Source organism: Myotis davidii, unplaced genomic scaffold (assembly GCF_000327345.1).
Source record: "Myotis davidii unplaced genomic scaffold, ASM32734v1 scaffold268, whole genome shotgun sequence".
NCBI classification, from domain to species: domain Eukaryota; kingdom Metazoa; phylum Chordata; class Mammalia; order Chiroptera; family Vespertilionidae; genus Myotis; species Myotis davidii.
In genome coordinates, this window is record NW_006383015.1 from 2,090,634 (window position 1) to 2,110,926 (window position 20,293).

Consider the following 20,293-nt stretch of genomic DNA (forward strand, 5'->3'; position numbering starts at 1 on the left):
TTTCCTTACATCCTGCTGGAGTTTCAGTGCCTCCTAGGGGAAAGGACCAAAAATGTCATTAGAATATTGACCGTTTATTATTCCAATAAACGAAATGATTTAAGAGGACAGAAATGGCTATAACTGCAGAAGCTTGGCAACAAAAATTAAATGCAAACGTTTCCTATGTAATACTGAAATATGTATGCAAGTTTTAAAAGATCAGGAGAATCTTTCATTCCAAGAGAAATATTAATAGTTACTGCTACACTATGGAAAATAAAAGTTCAGAGGCAGCCAACATACTCCTTTTAAATTTTATTTTGTTATGAGCACTGAAAAAACGGATACATGCAGAAGAGCTTTTCTACATGCAAATTTTGTACAATAATAGTTGTACTTACCTGTTTTTTTTTCTGTGCTTCATTATTATCAACTGCAGAGGGGGAAACAAGCAAGGTTTTTTGTGCAGCCTTCAAAGCAGCTGGATTATACACTGTTTTTGTTAGGCCAGTAGATGTAGATAACACCTACCAATAAAAATTCAATTTTGTAAAAAAAAAAATGTACCAGGCATTCGTGATTTTGAGTCCTGTTTTCTTATGAAATAACATTAAAGCACGTCTGTTAAAATTTAGTACAGTGAACTAAATGTATTGATTTGAAAAGAAGGGTATGAAAAATGAATAAACTATGAAATAAAAAAATTTAATTAATATATTTATAGGAAAAAAGTAAAAACAAACATAAAAACTTCAAGAAAAAGCAGTCATTGCTATATCACTGAGAAAATATTAGTTGCTAAATACCTGCGCTAGTATTCCTACTAACTAAAACAAAATCTGTACTTAAGAGCATGGCACAGGAAAAAAACTGGATGTTGTCCCTCAAACAATTTGCAATTGTTTGTCTCTTAAGATCATTTGCAATTTATAGTTTAGAAATTAACTTTGTTGCTTTCTTTCTCCATCCTTTTGCTAGCATTGCTCCTTCTGCTACAAGTGACCTTTACCTTTAAACCCAGCTCAAGTTCAACACAAGCAGCCAAGACTTCCACAGTCCTAATCATTTTTTTTTTTTACTCAGGTCCTTCTATGAAATTTTATTCCTACAGCTATTAAGTTATTTAGTAAAAATGATCTGATGATTTATTGTTTCTCTCCCTGTCTACACTGTAAGGTCCTTGAAACAAAAAGCATGCCTTCCTCCTCTTTGCTCTTTCTCCAAATACCCAACCCTTGCTACTAATCCTATATAATAAAAGGCAAATATGCAAATTGTCCCCTCAACCAGGGGGCAGGGCCGGCTGGTGAAACGCCCACGGCCCCTCCCTCTAGCTGGCCCAACTGGGGCGGGCTGGCTGAACCCCACCCATGCACAAATTCGTGCATCGGGCCTCTAGTTAATTATAAGACCCTGGGTAAGTTCAAGTACTTTTCAGGCTTCAGTTTGTTTTTCTATAAAATGAGGAAGTTCATTTTGATGATATCTAATGTCCTTAACCAACCCAGGAGAGTAGAGATTTTTTGGCTTGCTTCATTGCTATATCTTCAGTGCCAAGAACAGTTCCAGCACACATTCTAAATACTCAATAAACACTTTGCAGTAAATTAAACTGAAATGATGATAAATCCAAGTGGACAACCTTTTCTACACAAAGGTCAAGTTAAGAGAAGTGTATGGGCTACTTTATCCTTCAAAAGGATCATCCATGGGGTGATTCGTTACTGGGTCTTGGAAAGGAGTCTAGGAATTCCTTCAGAGAAATCTGTGACTACTATACAAAAACAAAACATCAAACCATATATATGAAGAATGTAACTTTCCAGAGGAAAATACATAGCTTCCCAAGTCTTAAAGGAGTTCATGATCTAAAAAGACATTAATAGGAGAGTATCAATGAGAAAAAAAAACCTTGCTCTCTAGCTACTAAAATGTAAATATTTGGGTACCAGAAAAGTAGCAATCTGGACACTGCATTATTATCTTTTATCATGAATAGATTAGGGAACATCACAAAGGTTAGGTAAGTCATCACTATGCCTATTATTGAAGAATGCTAGCTTCTAAATAAAATAAAATAAAACCCCAGAATGCTATAACTTATATAATACATACAAAGAATTTACAAGAGTTTTAAGGAGATAATGTGGACAGCCTAAATCTTTTTAAAGAAACTAACCAGGATGGTATACGCAGATGCTTTTATTCTTCATAAATCTCCCTAAGGTAAGCAGAAACACTCAAACATCATCTGACTGATCACTCTACTCAAATAATACCTATTTAATAGCTATTGCAATATCTTAATATTTAGCTATATGAATCAGGTTTCCTCTCTATTAGTCCTCTCACAAAAATGGAAACTTAGAAGAAGAATCACTAAAGGGTTTACTCAATGTTATTTACAAGAAAGGGATAAAAATTTTACATTTGTGTACTTATTTGCTTTAAAAATGACAGAAGATACTGGATGGATATTAGTATTGAGATTTTCCCTGCCTTCAATTAAAAAAAATATTTTCTTTAGTAATATTTGATGATGGACAATCTTCTATTTTTCCTAAGACTTCTCTGAATCACTGACCTCTAAGGATTCTGCAGCAAAAATCACTATGGACTAGGGAGAGAGAACAAAACTAAAATGCTATTCTTTAAACAGGTTCACTGAAGTTGACTGAAAGTTGTATTTTAGAAATAATTGCTTTCCAGAAAACATTCTTTACAAGTAATTTCCTCCATAAATAGCCCACTGCCATTAGTGATTTTTCATAAATTAAATTAGTGGTAACTATATTAATAAATTATACTATCATTTCCAAGAATGTCCCCCTTTTAGCCTAAAGCTATATAAAACATGCTAAAAAAAATGAAAACAGTAGCAAAAAAATAATAAAGATTTTGTAAAAGCTATAATTAGTACACTTCAAATTTGTACAAATCCAAACGTTGACATAAACAGATCCTAAACATCAACCATCAGCTTCACAACAGGTTTATTAAGACTAAACTGCTAAGAATAAAAGACTTATATGGTTCATTTATTCCTCAGCTACTTATCAAGAAAAATAAGTAAATATTTACATATTGCTAAATTTAGTAGCATAGACTAAGGGACATAAATTTAGAGAATGGGGGGATATCATATGAAAAAATGTAGAGGTTTCATAGAAAAGGTTAGTGATTTTTTTTCAAGCTTTAAAAGAATGACTAGAATTCAGTTAGGCAGAGGGAAATGCACTTCAGAAAAATCACCACCAAAAAATAAAAAAGAGGCAGGCAATAGCAGAAAGACTCCTTAGAAAAGAAAGGTGCAATGCAGACGTACTAACAGAACCAGAATAATTGAGGTATGATAACCTGTGAACCAAGCTAAGTCATTTAGCTGAGGAAATGAAGGTTTCTTTAAGCAACTAACATTAAAATAAGTCTGAAAGTAGGATGGTGGCAGAGTACACTAGATGAAAGTATGGCAGCTTGAACTGCATCCATAGGCCAGGGGCCTGAAGGTGACAGAGAAAGAGACTTGGAATGCAAACACAAGCAATGACTCTAAAGGCTTTTAGACTATACAAACTGGAAACTGGTGGTATAACTTCGAGAGGTAAGGCTAGGAGAAATTAATTTCTGTGGGAAATAATGAATCATGTTAGGCATGTTATGCCTGAAGTAATGCTGAGGTGTCCAAGAGGGAAATCTGATTTAGCGAATGAAATTCATATTCAAATATCTAGAACTGCCAAAGTTTACAGAGGAAATAAGGAAAACAATATACTGAAGAAGTAGTACAGAAAGCAGGTCAGCTATCTCATGGGGTGTTCATGAAATTAATTACCCATGTAACCTTCATAATGGACTAAAATAGGAGATCCAGATTCAAGTAACTCAAGTGTATTGATCAACCAAAACACTATCTGGGCCTTATCTTCCTTTATGGTGAGGGTATAAAAATGGGAAAGATTATCTAATCCTAATATACTGTGTTTCCATATCCTAAAATAAGACTAAAGATCAGGACATTCACTCATACCTAACCAGGAAAAAAAAAAGCTCCCTCTACACAAAACTAGGAGATAGGTCCATAAATTATCTTAATTTAATCAGCATTTGTCTCTTTATTTAAAAAAAAAAAAGACTAGATGTATTGTCAGGCTATATACAATAGTTATTAATTATAAATAAAAATACTACATTTACATCATCTTTTCCAGTTTATAAAATATTTTTAAATAACTTTTACTTAATCCCTCAAAAACTTTATGAGCAATATAAATATTACCATCACCATATTATGATGAAGAAAAAGTTTCATAAAGATTAACAGCACTGCCCAATATCATGCAGTTAGTAAATAGAGAGTCAAAGCTCAAACTCAAGTACAATTCCTAGTTCATGGTCCTTTCTTTTTGGCTGCCAGAGTTTTCAAAATAAAATGTAAAAAATATCTCCAGAGAAAATATAGTAAATACAAAGAAAAAGAATGAATGAAGCACATGGAAACTATAGGGAGCAGCAAGTATTAAAATGCTGATGCAAAAAGTAAAAAAAGGGAAGCAAATATTTTTCTTTTCAGCAAATGGAAAGCAAAATGGTATGAATTAGAGATATAGATACTATTAAGAAGCAAAAGTTTGAAACTATGAAAAAATTAAAAAATTAAGATGCCATCTGAAAACATTTATGAAGCCAAGACAAACACATCATGCTTCTTCTTACCTTTTCAGTTGCTGAAACAGATGGCTTTGATACAAAACCCAACCTGTCCTTCACAGATAATTTAGTTACATTCTAAAAAAATTAAAATGGACATATTCAGTGTTTCCCTAAACATATATGTCTGAAGGGATTATGAACATTCTGATTCTACTAACATATACTGACTTCGTAGGTATACTGATGTTAATCACAAAACCTGGATCTTTTTTTCAAAGAGAGACAGAAAGAAAATGTGTATGGAAAAACAAACAGTATGTAATATTAATCATGAAAAACTACGATGTAAAATAAGATGTCTAAGCCAGGTGGTTGCTAAAGTCTCCTCCATTGATACAGAAACATAAATTCTTAGAATCCTATGTTGACCAATAGAAAGTTTGAACATTGTAAATATTAGGTTTGAGTAAATAAAGGATGTGCCTGCTTCTTAAGCTTAAAAATAAAAGTCATTCTTTCCTAAAGTATGTTTTATTTTATAGCCAAATACATTGCATTTGCTGATGATTTGGAATAATAGGATTAGGTGGGGGGTTTTTAAGTAAATAATAATTTATCAATTTACATTCTGCACGTTTATTTTAACAGAATCTCAATCTATTACTTTTTAAATAGAATCTCAATATATTATTTTTCAGGAAGACTACTGGAATAAGGTGTCATCCATTAGCTAAGTAGGATAGTATATCATTATTTTATACAAATGCTGAAACATCTGGAGACAAAGAAAAACTAAGTTTTAGAGACTGAAGGTATAGAAATAAGAAATTGCCACTCAAGTATGGAAGGGAGTGGGAAGGGAATGACATATGGAAAATAAAATCCAAGAGTCAGGAATAAGTGATGCAAAGTTCTGAGAGCGTAATAAGTAACTTGAATCAATATATTAAGCATGTTATAACTGGATGGTTTAAGCCTTCCTGTCCCAACAGCTTTTAGTTCGGGCTACTGCATAATTATTTCTGAAAGAGAATTCTACTTAAGTCAAAGATGATGGGAAAACATAAGATTTAGTATACTGAACTTCACTTTTCAGGTAGATTTGCTGAAAAATACCTCCTCCACAAAGTGAAAGAGAGTTCTTTCTTTTAAATAGGTATTAACTAGAGAGAAGAATTTAATATTCAAATAGTATAGAAAAAGTAGAATGTGAAAATGTTATAATAGTAACAAAAATATGTATAAACTATCCTATTTCTGTATAAAATACATACAATTAACTATAATTCAAATCACCAAGGGAAACTAATTTACTCAGAACCTACTATGTGACAGACACAATAATAAGACTTTTCATTCACCTGAGGAAGGTCTGAACTGGCACTCTGGGCTTCTGCTGGTTCAATAGTACTTGTAGGTACTGGACCCAACCGCTCTTTGACAGACTGCTTCACAACAGGCAAAATGGGCTGCTGGACTAAAGGCTGCATTACCTCAGAATAAGAAAAAAATGTTAAACATTCACAAGCATCGAAAATAACCTTTGTTATTTTGTTACTAAATTGCTCATGCAGAGAAAGTCTTAAAAGTGCAGCTTATAATCAAAACCTAGCCACCTTCCAAATTTCTTCATGTTTTCCTCTGCATATAAGAACTTATTTATAAAGTAGAGAAAAAAATTAAAATCTACACTTCACTACCTTCTTTCTTTATTTTAATGAACAGTAGAAAGTTAAAGAAACAAACTGCTGTAAGACACCTCTACGAGCAATTAATCTAACAGTACATATTGACTGATTCACTGATTGAAAGTGAGAGGGAGAAAAGGAAAGAAGTGAGGAAGGGAGAGGATTTCCAAAATGAACCCATAGTCTGACTTTGTGGAATATGTAAAGCTATCATGTACTGAGTGTCTCTGATCTACCTGGGAATTTTTTCTATTTGCTTTACACATACCTATAATTATCTAATAAACTAGGGCTTAACTTCACAATAAAATGAAAGAAGAGAGATTAAATAACTTCCTCAAGTCTATATATTTAAAAGTGGTTGAGGCAGGATCTAAACTCAAAAGTCTACCTGACTGCAATGACTCTGCTCTTAAATACTATGCTTTCTAAGCGTGTTCTATGAGCATTTAATTTCACATAAATTTCTCTTACTTTTGGAGAAGTAGTTTGTAATTGCTGGGTGCCTCCTTCTCTGTGCCAATAAACCTTAATAAAGCGATTGTTTAGCACTGCTTCTGTACTTGATATTGCTTTCTTTGCTTCTTCATATGTTGCAAATTGGATAAGGGCACCTTCAGGATCACCATTATAGGCCACCTAAGATGTCAAATATTAAGAACAGTGAATTTCCAAATGAATGTAGTAAAATTCCTCAACAAAAAAAATATTGGTCCTCCTATGTAAGATTCTATCTTTATACTTCCTTAAATATAGACTATTACCATAACCTACTTTCACTCCAGAAGAATGCAGGAGGCAACCAATCGATGTGTCTCTCTCAAATCGATGTTTCTCTCTCTGTGTGTCTTTCCCCTTCTCTTCCACCCTCTCTAGAAATCAATGGAAAAATATCCTCAGGTGAGGATTGACAAAACAAACAAACAAAAGAATGCAAGAAAATTTAAGAAATAAATAAATTTTACACATAAGTAAACTGAATTCAAAGAGTATATATATGATTCTGCAGACTCATATTAGTAAGTAGCAGATACAAGGCTTTTCACTTCAAATTTTTTGATCTTTTGGTTTTGAAAATTCTTTTAAATTTAATATTACCAGTGTAGTTAATTGTGTGAGAAAAAATATTCCAGAAGCTTTTGTGTCTAAATCTAAATGTGACAGATCAATTAAATAGCCATAAAAAAGATATTCATAAATAACTACAGGGTAATGTATATAAGATGGGTCCATAATTTTCAAATATATACATTTTTAAGTGTGTGTGTTAACTGACTAATAAGCAGATATAGATAAAGAAATACAAAACAAAAAAATCTAGAATAATACATGGTAAATTGTTAACAACTATGTAACTGTATTATGGGGATCTATGGGAAGAGAAATGTAAGGGACACAAAGAGTTAACATAGAAACATTTTTTTTTAATTCTATATCAATTTCTATTGTCCTGCCACAACCAAGCATGCAATTTTCATCTATTACTTTTACATTATTTTTAAATGGGAATAAAACAAAATTTTCCAAATTAATCAACTTAAGCTGTACTCTCTAAAATTTATTATTTTTTTCAGGTGATGACAAATAATTCTGATTGAAAAAAATTGAAAAAAAGAAAGCCCAATATTATTTCAACACTTTTACGTATTACACAATGTAAGTTCAATACTAAATAACCTTACAAGTTACATCCAAAGCCAAGGTCTAACTTAGGGTGAAGTCAAATACAAATTACACTGATATTTATCTTGAAAATTATTCAAAAAATGGTACAGGAAAAAGCAAATGTTTCAGCTAATTATGGATTACATGGTCTCTGGGTCCCATCTGTTAAATGTATCCCATCACAGAGGCAGCAAAAATAATCTGACTAAAGCATCTTGTTGTAATGACTTTAAGAAACTGGGGAAATGAAAACTACAAGATTAGAGTTTACCAGTGTGATTATTTAACTTTGCTATAATTTTATGATAACCTCTTCTAGGTAAAACGTATGTAATATGATCAAAACTCCTGCCTTTTCAGAGCACAAAACTTATTAAAAATCATACATCTAAAATATAAAAAATTTCATTTCATATCCAATTTTTCAAATTTAGGTTACCAAATTTTTCATAATTCCTTATAAAATATTTTTCTTATTATATTGTTATCTCCCTAAATAATTAAGCAAAGACAACAGAATCACTTCACAGCACTTACCTGTAAGTTAACCAAAGTTCCAAATCGACTAAAATGCTCATTAAGTTTGCTGATATTATTTAATTCTGGTGGAACTTTTCTAAGTTCAAGTTTGGTGTTTTCATTTCCAAACTGAACCTTTTTCTGGAAGCCTGGGCTGTTTGTTCTATTAAAATTTGGTCTGAAACAAAAATCAAGTTAATTAATACATTCATTTATATATTAATTAATATATAAATCCCTTTATCAAGTACAAAGAAATAAAATTTTATTATTTAAGTTCTATTTTTTAAAATTGAAATTACTGGTTGATTATAGAAATTTAAATTTTCTTTTTAAAAAAATGAAGTCTCCAAATTAGTAAATGTTCGCATCTTTCAAGGAAGCCAACTGAGAAGGGCTCTTCCATATCACTTGTACTTGGCACTTTCAATCTACTCCTCCTTAAAATTCTCGAAAGGTCCTAGCACCCTATTTCAGTCAATTTGCATATATAACCTTTGTTCCATTTCTGCAAAAGCTAGCTTAATGAAATGTATCCTATTTTAAAACCTTGATCAAAAGGTAGGGATGACTGTCTCAACTGCTTCTCAACCTAAAAAAAAAAAACTCAGAACTGTAGACCACACATTTGACACTTGGAAAAAAAGGATAAAACTATGGCCCTGAGAGGTTCCAATGCTTGCCTTAAATCACAGAATTAAAGGCAGAGCCATAACTAGAAATTATTCACCTTTAAGTGATGTTATAAAGCTCTAAAAATGTGTGATCCTAATCTCGCCTCAAACATGAAAGTTTATAACTGAATCATCATAAACACCCCATCATTCTGATTCCTTACCTCTTTCACTGAAGCCCTTCCTTGACAACTTCAGTCCCTCCCCCAACTCCCCAAAAATCCTTTTCAGATCTGACCCACACTTTCTTCCCTAATAATAAGCTCATGACTATCCTTTATATGGGTAGTATTCAATGATATCTCCAACATAAGAAGTATGTTGTAGGTGGGGGAGGTGGAAAAATTGTGTTCTCAACCACTATGCCATTTCTATATAAAAATGCCTTCCATGTACCAGACAACTGAATAACAAATTTTTAGAAAATTTAAATTTTAGTGGGGTAATGCCTACAGAACAAAATTATATAAATTTTATTTTGAAAAATAATACCGTACTGTCATAATAATACTCCAACTACCCTAAAAATTACTGTGTACAAAAATTCCTCAATTTCCCCTGACAGCTTACTTATCAAACCAAGTCTTCTTTGTAGTAACTCCAGGCTCCCCAGAACCAATCGTTCTTTTCCTTGACTCTGAATCCACTACTATCCTCATACTGCTTTTATTAGGAGGCTTTTCTGTTTGAAAATAAAATAAAAGAAAATAGATTAATATTTTATCATTGCTACACTTCCTTTAATTCATATTGAAAACAAAGTTCTGGCAGTTTGTCCAAGTATATATTTTAGAAGAAATAGAAATAAATGTACATTCAATTATAGTAGTAATCTAAGAGATTTTAATTTATTTCTAATTCACTTCAACCTAACTAAAGAAGATTAGTAATTCTCACATGTCAAATTAAAATATGACTCTGGCCCTGGTCAAGTGGTTCAGTTGGTTGGAGCATCATCCAGTAGACCAAAAGGTTTCAGGTTGATTCCTGATCAGGACACATACATAAGTTGCAGATTCAATCCCCAGTCAGGGTGCATACGAGAGGCAACCAATCAATGTTTCTCTGTCTCTGTCTTTGTCTCTCTCTCTCTTCCTCTCTAAAAATCAATAAATATATCCTTAGATGAAGATTTAAAAAGGGGGTGGGGGGAGCTTTATTGAAATAAAGTAAATAAATAAATATTACTCTGTGGACAACTTCTATAGGTCGGGGGTGGAAATCTATGTCACTGTTCCCCTTTACCATCACCCTCACCACAAATATGATCTTTAAGAATTGATAACTTAAAGAGTTGTGATTGAAGTGAGTTGCTTATTTAAACACCAACGTATTAATATAATTAGAACATACATGATTTTAAAAGGTAAATAAATATTCAAGATTGAAATGCAGTGCCAAAGATCTACTGAATATCTACTACCAACACTTTACATTTACTTAGGGTTTGATACAGTTTTTTTAACCTATTATTCCCAAATGACATGCAAACCTTAATCCATATAAAATATATAATTTTAAAATTCCCTTTTTTAAAGACAGATTTAAAAATTGTTGTGTAAATCCTATTCTTAGTATTTCTAAACACATAACTAACCAAAAGAACTTGGGATCTGTTTCAGCACAATCTCTCTCAGGGCTACAACTCTCTCTAATCTCTATGCAGTAGATCATATCAATTTATCACTCGTGACCTCTGCTCTGAGGACCAGTCCTAAATTTCTAACTTCTGGGTTTTCTCTGGCCATCTTCTTCTGGAAATCCCATGGGTATCCTAAAACTATGTACAAAACATAAATTACCTTCATATCAATGTACTTTTTAAATATTAAACATTTAAATTAATGAAACTACCATATCCCAAATCATATTTGATTTTTAACTCTGCCCACATCCCTTCAATTCACCTTGCATGTATTTCCTCTCAATTCCCACTGAGAAAACCTTGATACAAACTTGCATTACTTTTCACCTAGTCTACTGTTCTGAGCTTATGCTTCTAGATTCTCCTACCACTGATTTATCCTATATAGAGAACTACCAATGTAAGTGCCCAGAACTCTGCTGCTTTCTTCCATTTCCAACCTCTCCCTCTAAACTGACACTTCCCATCGACATTTTATATACATATTGATTTTGAGTGTTTAGCTTAATTAGACAACCATATTCTTTACATAGTGTTCCCTCGATATTTCCAGTACCCCAACTGGCACCATACATTGTTATCACAATATTATTGACTATATTTCCTATGATTTACTTACTTCCTGTGACTATTTTGTAGCCACCAATTTGTGCTTTAGTCCCTTCACCTCTTTCGACCAGTGCCACAACCTGCCCTCCCCTCTGAAACCACCAGTTCTATCTGAGTGTTTCAGTTTTGTTTGTTCATTTATTTTGTTCTTCCCAATTTCACGTATAAGTGAAATCATATGGTATTTGCCTTTCTCTGACTGACTTATTTTACTGAGCAGTATAACCGTTAGGTCCATCCATGCTGTCGCAAATGGTTTAAGATTTCATTCTTTTTTAATATTCCATTGTATATATGAACCACAGCTTTTTTTTATCCAGTTGTCTACTGATGGGCACTTGGGTTTCTTCCATAGTTTGGCCATTATAAATACTGCAACGAACGTAAGGGTGCATATATTCTTTTGAATTAGCGTGTTGGGATTTCTCCAGATAAATCCCTAGAGAATCAGTGTTTTGGGATTTCTTCAAATAAATCCCCAGAAGTAGAATCACTGTCAGAAGGCAGGTCCATATTTAATCTTTTGAGGAAACTCCACATTGATGTCTCCCATCAACATTATTCCATTTTAAAAAGAAATCTCTTGAGACCACTTTCCCCTCCAGCTCCAGCATTCTCTCTCTCCTTATCCTAACAGCTATTTCCAAAGAGCTGTCTACACTAGCTAAGTTTGCTTCCTTACAACCCAGGCATTCACTAATTCTCTGAAAACTGGCAGCTGCTTCCACTATTGCACTTAACTTGCTCTTGCTAAAATCGCTGTCCTCACTTGTTGCTTAAGCTTATGAATTCATTCCAATCTTTCTCTTACTTGACCTCTTGAGAGCATTTAATGCTGCTGATCATCTTCCCCTCCTTATTCTTCTCCCTTGATTTTCATGTCTCCACACTTTCTGCTTTCTTCTCTGCCTTTTTGGATTCATTTTCTTAGTGCCTTATGTAAGCTCCTCTTTCTTTGTCCACTGTTTCAGTGTAGGCATCCTCCAGGTTATTTACTAGGACTTTCTAATCTCACTCTACACAACCTCCCTAAAACATCTTATGTACGGCCATGGCTTCATTCATCAATGTAGTGATTCTCAAGAAGGAAGGGGAGTGTATTTGGAACCTACTAGTATGTCAGTCAGGCTCACAGACTTGGGTATGCCTCCTTCCATCTTTCTTTGCTTCTCACTATTACTAGACACAGAAGAAGATTGTTCTACATGCTTTTTTCATCTGCCCAATTTCCAGAGCAGAAACCTGGTGTCTTTTTCACCTTCTCCATTAATCCCATTCTAAGTCCAATAAGTTACATGTGTTGTCAACCCTTTCCACTAACCTTAAATCTTTCACTTCCCACTGTTACTACCATAGTCCAGCAACTATCATCTCTTCTCTAGAATTCTTTAAATCCCTTTAATTGGCCTCTTACATCCCTCCACATCCCTTACTCCCTTCTCTCCCAGTCGCAAAATTTTTCCAGGTTCTAAAAAGTATTTTAGAGTGTATACACTTTATCTAGATCCTTTCACTGGCTACCTTTGACTTAGCCTACATGTCTACAGCAGATTAGGTAGAAATATCCAGTATTTAGCATGGGTGATGTTCACAGTGCAAGCCACAATTTCTTTGCCCAGTTTATCTTCGCAGGATCAGTTCTGCAATGGGATTTTGGGCCTTATTCCTGCCTCACAAGCCTGGTTCACTGGCTCTTTTGGAGAGGTCTTTGAGCTATCCAATATCCTTTTTTCTTTAATATGTTATTTACCTAAAGGTTCACTAAAAGGTTCACATAAAAATATGTTTTTCCTCAGTATTTGTGATGTGTTTGCTCTAATTCATCTGTATTCTCTCACTCATATTTTTGTTATTTATTTTAAAAAGAGAGTTAAAAAAAGAAGCAAGTTCCTCTGGGTATACAATTACCAAATGTGCATATTACCTATATGTATTGTGTTTTTCCCCCAATATCCATTTTAATAAATTATTTTTTTGCTTAAAATTTTCAGCACGGGTTTTGTTGACAGCAAACGGAAACTTAGCCCTTCTTCCTACCTATATTCAATCAAGTCCTACATATATTCAATCAAGTAGCATCTATCAAATTTCCCACCTCCTTAGAAATATGGGAAGGACAATTATCAAAGCCTCCAAGTTACATTAATATTTGGAATTCCAAGGCATCAAAGGACCTACATTATTTTCATTTGCAAATTTAAAGTATGAAGCATAAAAATATGATTATCACATAATAGTCTAAGACAAATTTAAATTAAGGCCATCTATAGGCTATTAGAAATATATAATAATTATATAATTAACAGTATCATAGGCTTTTAAGTATCTATCACAATCCAGGACATTAAGTTTCAAACCAAACAGGCAACAGATGAAAACATTTTGGGGGACGGGGACCAAAAAAAGGAAACAGAAGTATAGGTAACACTCAATATAAATGGGTTGCTAAATCAGTTTTGACGCATAAAAAAAGTGTTATTAATAGAGAGTATATTCCTAAACCAGCTCACAGAAATAGCACATAATGTTTCTAAAGAACAGTATTAAAGCAGTTACTACGTACGATTCCACGAGAAAAGGCGTTCAAATTCCTAGGCACACCAGACATTTATCTCGCAATAGGTCCATTCATGTAACTTACATGCATGTGGAGCTGAAATTACCACCACTCCAACTTCTATATGATTAAGATTTATATGTAAGAGGTTTGATTCCTCTTCCTTCTCTCATCACCAAAAAAAATTGACGTGGCACTGGAATGGGTCTAATAAATACTGATCTGTAGCAGCGTATAGTTATGCCATTCCAGAAGAGCAAGATAAGAGATGACCTGATGTTGGAGTTCTAGCAAGAGCAAGGAATATGTACATGATAAAAAGAAAATAAGTACTAAATAGTGACCTAAAGAAGTTTTCTCTGAACTGGCTAGGTAGAAGAGACTTGGAGGATAAACAGCTACAAGTGGCTACTTTTCAATTACAAGAAACTGTTAAAAATAAAATTTTTTCATAAGAAAATAATCTTTTTTACTGCTGTTGTTGTTAATGAGAGTTATTAGAATGCTGCAAGAAGAATTTAAAAGGTGGGCATCCACATGAAATGTCCTGTGACCTCAAATTAAATTGGGTATAAATTAAAATGATCTTCACATCTTCATCACAAAAAGGTCTTTAAATACTCAAGGTATCTAAATGCTCAGGATCTGAGAGTTTTCAATAAATAACAACAAAATAAATCAAAGTATAAGTAATTACAACTTTACTAAACCACAACAGTTACTGACTGTTAATTAAGTCTGAGTTTTATTCACGCTTGATGAGACATGACATACTAGAAAAAAAGACATTGGGGAAAAACTGGAAAGAAAATGGCATCTAAAAACTAGTTGAAATAGGGAAAAAGACACTTATTGGTGTACATAATATTTTTTATTCTGTCTAACAATCCCTCACTTCCCTATATCAATTATCTGTAGCAAATCTTTCAAATTAATGTAAGCTCTACACCTCCTCTGACTCTCCATATCCAGTTGTACCTCTAGAATAGGAGTCTTGCTGCCTCAGCTTGCGACTGTATCAGTCTAAACTCTATCTTCTCCCATTTAGAACTTTTATCAAAAAGTCTGTCACCTCTAAGAAAAATGTAAAAGCTAATTAGTCACTTCCTGAAACATAATTCCCTTTGCTTAAAATATTATAAGCAAATGAATTTCAAATTCTAACATCAAAAGTAAAATACACATCAAGCATAATTTGTACAGCTAATTTCATTAACTATGACAGAATCTATCTTTAGGAATTAAAGCATTACTCTAAAGAGTTTAAATAAACCTATTAAGACTGCAAATGATAGAAAATACCCAACAAAAGCTACATTAGAAAACATGTACTTTTGTAAAATTACTTTCCTCTTGGAAACACCATAAATAGAGAAATACATTATTACCTTTTCTCTCACGAGAGACCAAAGGATTGAAGAAACAAACATAAACACTATCCTTTACTCAACCTAAAAATACAGGACCAACTGTTCTTTATAAATGTTTGTCACGCTTGATATTATAAAAACTATAAGAAAAGATTAATCATAGTACCTCTGGGTGGCAAATCCATATCCCCTGATGTCAATCCTATCAAGTTAGGCCTTTGTGCATGCACTCTGTGTCTATACATAGGTCTGGAAGTGTTTGTTATGCTTGGGGCCTCAGGATTATAGCCATCTGTGTCATATGTATCTGGTAATACAAAAACTGTAATTAAAAAACAATTGTAAAACTCCATTTTATGATTTTCTATATTGGTAATAGAAAAAGAAAACTATAATATGTTACTAATATAAAGCTAACATATTTTATATGCATTAAAAAGAAAATTTAGTTTTATAAAAATAAGTTATTTAAAAGAAAATGTAACAGTTTTAGTAAACATAACTGAAGACTTACATTTAATGTACATTCACCATGTCTAAATTTTTATTCTATATAATTGTAGTGAGAAAAATAGACCTGCTAGAGTAATTCACTTTATAAACATTTTAAAATTCCTCATCTAAAGCTATATTCATAAATATAGAGAGGGCCAAAACTGCACCTGCAGTAAAAAGAGAAGGTGGAGCAGGAGGAGGCTGGTGATGAATGCCTGTTGTTACTACAGTAGGAACAGAACTGGTTGCAGAGTTTGGGGGAGCATCCATGCCAGATGGCTGCAGAGGAGGAAGTGGTGGTGGTGGTCCTGTCAAAACCAAAGAATAAGAAATATCATCTGAAAGCAAACAAATAAAATAAGTTATTTGTATATCCAAACATGATATTCTCATTCATCAAACTATAATATCAACAAACATCAAGCTTTTATAACTATTTGAGTTTTCTAGAGTAAATAGCCTTTCCATGTTTTCTAAAACAGGTTTCTCTTAAGCTATAAAATATTACAGGCAGCTGGAAATTATCAGAGATTGTGCATAATTCAGAGCTACTCCAAACCATAGTAAATCATAGGTTTGGCATAGTCAAGTAAAGTAGGGGTATAGTCTAAATGGGGATATCTTGCTCTTAGTTTCCAGCATCTACAAAATTACTTTAGATACTTTTAATAAAAGCAAGCATCAAACTATTAACTTTTTAAAAAGACTCCAAATGGACAGATAATAAGTAGAGGCAAACAAACATTTACTTACCTGTGACAGGTGGTAGACTGGGTGGTAATGGGCCTGGTGGTGGCACTGGGGGTCTCAGATTCACAGGTGGGGGTGTAAGAATTGGTGGGGGTGGGGGGAGTCCAGGAGGAGGTGGTCCTTCAACAACAGGAGGCTGTGCTGGGAAAGGCAGCATACCAGGTAGATTCACATCTTCTACAACTACTGGGTCACTTCCATGATCAAAAGGGCACATGTCTCCTCTCATGCAGAAACCCTTTTCTGTGAGAAAAAAGAGAAATATGAAAAGTGCTGGACATTAAAATTTTCTCTGAGTTAACAAAAGTAAGATATTTAAAAACAGAAATATTTTTTAATATAGGGCAAGTGTAATTAACCATATCACAAGAGCTACCTTACTAATTCCAGTAATTTAAAAATACTTAAGTCATAATAAAGATAACCCATACACTAGAAAATACATCACCAAATTAAAGTGAGTATACCTAACTAGTAAGATGGTATAAAACATATGTTTATGTGTGTGTGTGTGTGTGTATTTGTTATATGAAACACTTCCTGTATTTAAATCTCACATATAACTTTATAAACACTGCAACTATAGCTTTCATAAGTTTATAAAACTTTTACAATAAAAGCTTAAGAGTTTTCATTTATAAATTCTTAAATAGGTGATATTCACATTTCTGGTTCCACTTAACATGACAATAACCGTTCATTTTCAAAAACATAAACTTTGAAGAAAATGTTTCAGTAGCAGATTCCCTCACAAGTAACTCTATAAATATTAGTATTGTTGGATAAATTCCAAATATATCTTAAGACTTACATGCAAATAGTATATTTAAATTGATATTCAATAGCTAGTAGTGATTAATGAAGTTTTCAATAATATTGAGAAATTCATGAGTGCTTAACCCTTTGTGGTCATATTAAATTTGGACATGGGTGTTGTACTGGTCGGAATTAATTTCCACTGAAAGAGCAGTGATACATAACATGCAAGAGTATGAAGGATAAACAAGATTTATTAATTCTTTTTTGGAACTACATCACTACTAGTAGAATCACTACAAACGTTATCACTTTCTACGTCAGAGTCAGTATTCAAGGTGCCACAATAAAACTCTTCATGGTTCGATATCTCCGATTTGTCGGGGCAATGTTTTGGTTCGTGACAAGGTCGCTTCGACACTTAAGAGCTTTCAGAGAAATTATGAACTGATACATGAATGAATAGAGTTAAGATTCGTACGGTTCCTTGCTGTGGTGGCTGAGAGCAGACATACGACCAGAACGGTAAAAAAGCTTTGGTGGCTGAGAGTAGACAAACGACCGCAAAGGGTTAATATTAATTTCCCACTATTTCCAATAGGTTAAGTCTTTGAATAACTGTGTGTAACCTAAACTTACAGAATTTAGTCAGTTGGATATATTAATTCAATATGTAATGAAACAGTTGAAAGGCTTACTTACCATCATAGTCTCTACACCGTTTTTTTGGCATTGGTGGTCTGACATATGAGTTATGGTCCACTTGGTCTTCATGAAATTCAGACCAACTTTCGGTAGTGTTATTACCATGATGTGTAGGAGCAATTACTGTTATGGTGCTGCTCAAAGTAGGTACAGGGTAGTGACCAGATGAAATGTTAGGTACCGAAGAAACTGGAGTATAATTGTTTTCTAGTGGATCGGTTCTATCCAGGTCATACTTGGGTTTTACCAGATCTCTTTCTGCAACAAAATATAAATGACTTATAAAACTATTCTTTTTTAAAAACTATGCCCCAGATGCAGAAATAGTACTATTTTCACTAAACAGAAACTGTCCACATTTTAGACAACCCTCTTTTTCTTTTGAAAACAATGAATACACAATGGCCCAAGAAAAGCTATTTCTTTTCAATATGACCTAAACTATAAAACCACACATAAATTTGCTGTACTCAATGAGTTTAAAATTTCTTGAAGTTCTATTTACAGAAAAGAGATTTTTAATTTTTCTTCACTGTAATCTTACCCCCCAAAAAGCATAATATGTATTATAATAAAACTATGGTTATTTTTTCTGCGATGAATATTTGTCATCCTTCTAAAAATCTTAGCATGCCTTTTTACAGTGAACACCATTTGACGATGAGAATGGATGAGCAGAGGAAGAAAAAGGAGTTCACATTAAACATAAAGAAATTAACTGGGCTGTATATGGTCCCAAGGAAAAGAATAGGTATTAAGGAGATTCGTTAAGTGAAGCAAATGCAGAGAGGCCTAGTATACGTAGATCAAAGGGGGAAAAAATCTAAAAGAAGAATAACAGAGAAGTGCAGGGCTTATACAATGGCTACAAAATAACTTCCTACACTAAATAAAGATGGCTGTACAATAAAGTTTGCAAGGGTAGCTAATATCAAAGCTTAAGTAAAGGTGTTTTACTCAAAGATGTTTGTTTTATTGGTCATAATATCTCCCTTTTAATAATGCACACTGCAAGAAATATTATACATGTTGGAAATGACATGGTCTTACAATTACACATATGTGAAATGAAAACTTTTAACTGTTTTCATAGTTTTGAAGAATAACTGATATATAATTAAAACAAGCTTTATGGTCCTTAAGTTAAGAAGTATTTTCCCAATAAGAGAATGCCAACAAAAATATACACATATATGATTTACCCCTGCTTCGTGTTCTGCTCCTGCTTCTGGTCCTGCTTCTATCCCTATCCCTGTCACGAAGCCTCTCTTTACTCCAACTTCGACTCCGACTCCTGCTGTAACTGCGACTCCGCCCTCGTCTTCTATTGTACCGGTCTCTGTATGAATCTCTTCGAGGAGGGTTTCGATCATAATCTCTTTTTCGAGAACGATCATCTTTTTTCCTCTCATCACGACTTCTAAAGAAATATATGATCACTTTATTTTCATGTAAATAACTTTTAAGTAGATACAGGGAAAACTCTAAATGCAAAAGTTATATTTAATTCCTATAATATCATGATTCTTTTTTGTACCATCAGAACACAAACATAGGAAAATGAAACAATAAATTGAACAATACAAAACTGAACATGTTCTGCAGAACAAGTACTCTGAAACTCCTTTAAGGAAAAATCTCTAAAAGTCTTAATTCTTAGTCTTACACAAAAAGGCATATATACATTTAGGTTATCTATACATATGTCTTATAGTAAATAATATCTGTACATAAATGTACTTATGCATATGAACACATATCTTATCTCATAGGCATGTATCACATGCACTGCATTCTAAATGCCTTTGAAATCTTAATGGAAAAAAAATCATAAATTCTTGAGAGAAAACCAAGATGGCAGCATAGGTAAACACCAGAAATTGCTGCCTCACACAACTACTTCAAAAAAACAACTAAAAGACAAAATGGACATCATCCAGAACCACAGAAAGGCTGGAAATTCAGTGAGTGGAAATTCTACAACTAGAAGGAAAGAGAAAAGCACACTGAGACTCAGAGGAGGTGCAGAAGTAAAGTGCAGAGGTACGGAGGTGCATGTGGAAAGGGCTAGCAACTGAGGACACGGCTGTCTTTTTCAATCAGCAGGGAGTCTCAAGCTCCCCATGGCTCTGAACTCGTTCCTGGCGAGTCTCTGGGGACCCAGACTCATACGGGGAGAAACTGGACTGTCTGGCATCGGGCAGAACTCGAGGGCGGCTTTCTCTAAG

The 20,293-nt window shown here is 33.4% G+C and overlaps 1 protein-coding gene across 9 annotated transcripts in view; it reads right to left on the reverse strand.

Annotated features, from left to right (window-relative positions):
• RBM26 (RNA binding motif protein 26) overlaps positions 1 to 20,293 on the reverse strand; it is an 89,588-nt gene that overhangs the window by 29,617 nt on the left and 39,678 nt on the right. For 4 of the 9 annotated variants that reach the window (XM_015558119.1, XM_015558118.1, XM_015558117.1 and 1 more), the window contains exons 5-16: positions 19,268 to 19,485; positions 18,063 to 18,323; positions 16,608 to 16,847; positions 16,022 to 16,192; positions 15,526 to 15,681; positions 9,749 to 9,860; positions 8,523 to 8,682; positions 6,795 to 6,959; positions 5,994 to 6,125; positions 4,696 to 4,767; positions 384 to 509; positions 1 to 33 (exon numbers count right to left, since the gene is read on the reverse strand). The exon at positions 1 to 33 is cut by the window's left edge and continues 69 nt beyond it. In XM_015558119.1, coding sequence (XP_015413605.1) covers positions 1 to 33; positions 384 to 509; positions 4,696 to 4,767; positions 5,994 to 6,125; positions 6,795 to 6,959; positions 8,523 to 8,682; positions 9,749 to 9,860; positions 15,526 to 15,681; positions 16,022 to 16,192; positions 16,608 to 16,847; positions 18,063 to 18,323; positions 19,268 to 19,485 — 1,846 coding nt within the window. The remainder of the gene's footprint in view (positions 34 to 383; positions 510 to 4,695; positions 4,768 to 5,993; positions 6,126 to 6,794; positions 6,960 to 8,522; positions 8,683 to 9,748; positions 9,861 to 15,525; positions 15,682 to 16,021; positions 16,193 to 16,607; positions 16,848 to 18,062; positions 18,324 to 19,267; positions 19,486 to 20,293) is intronic. The other 5 variants (XM_006778920.2, XM_006778919.2, XM_006778918.2 and 2 more) reach the window with 5 other exon arrangements.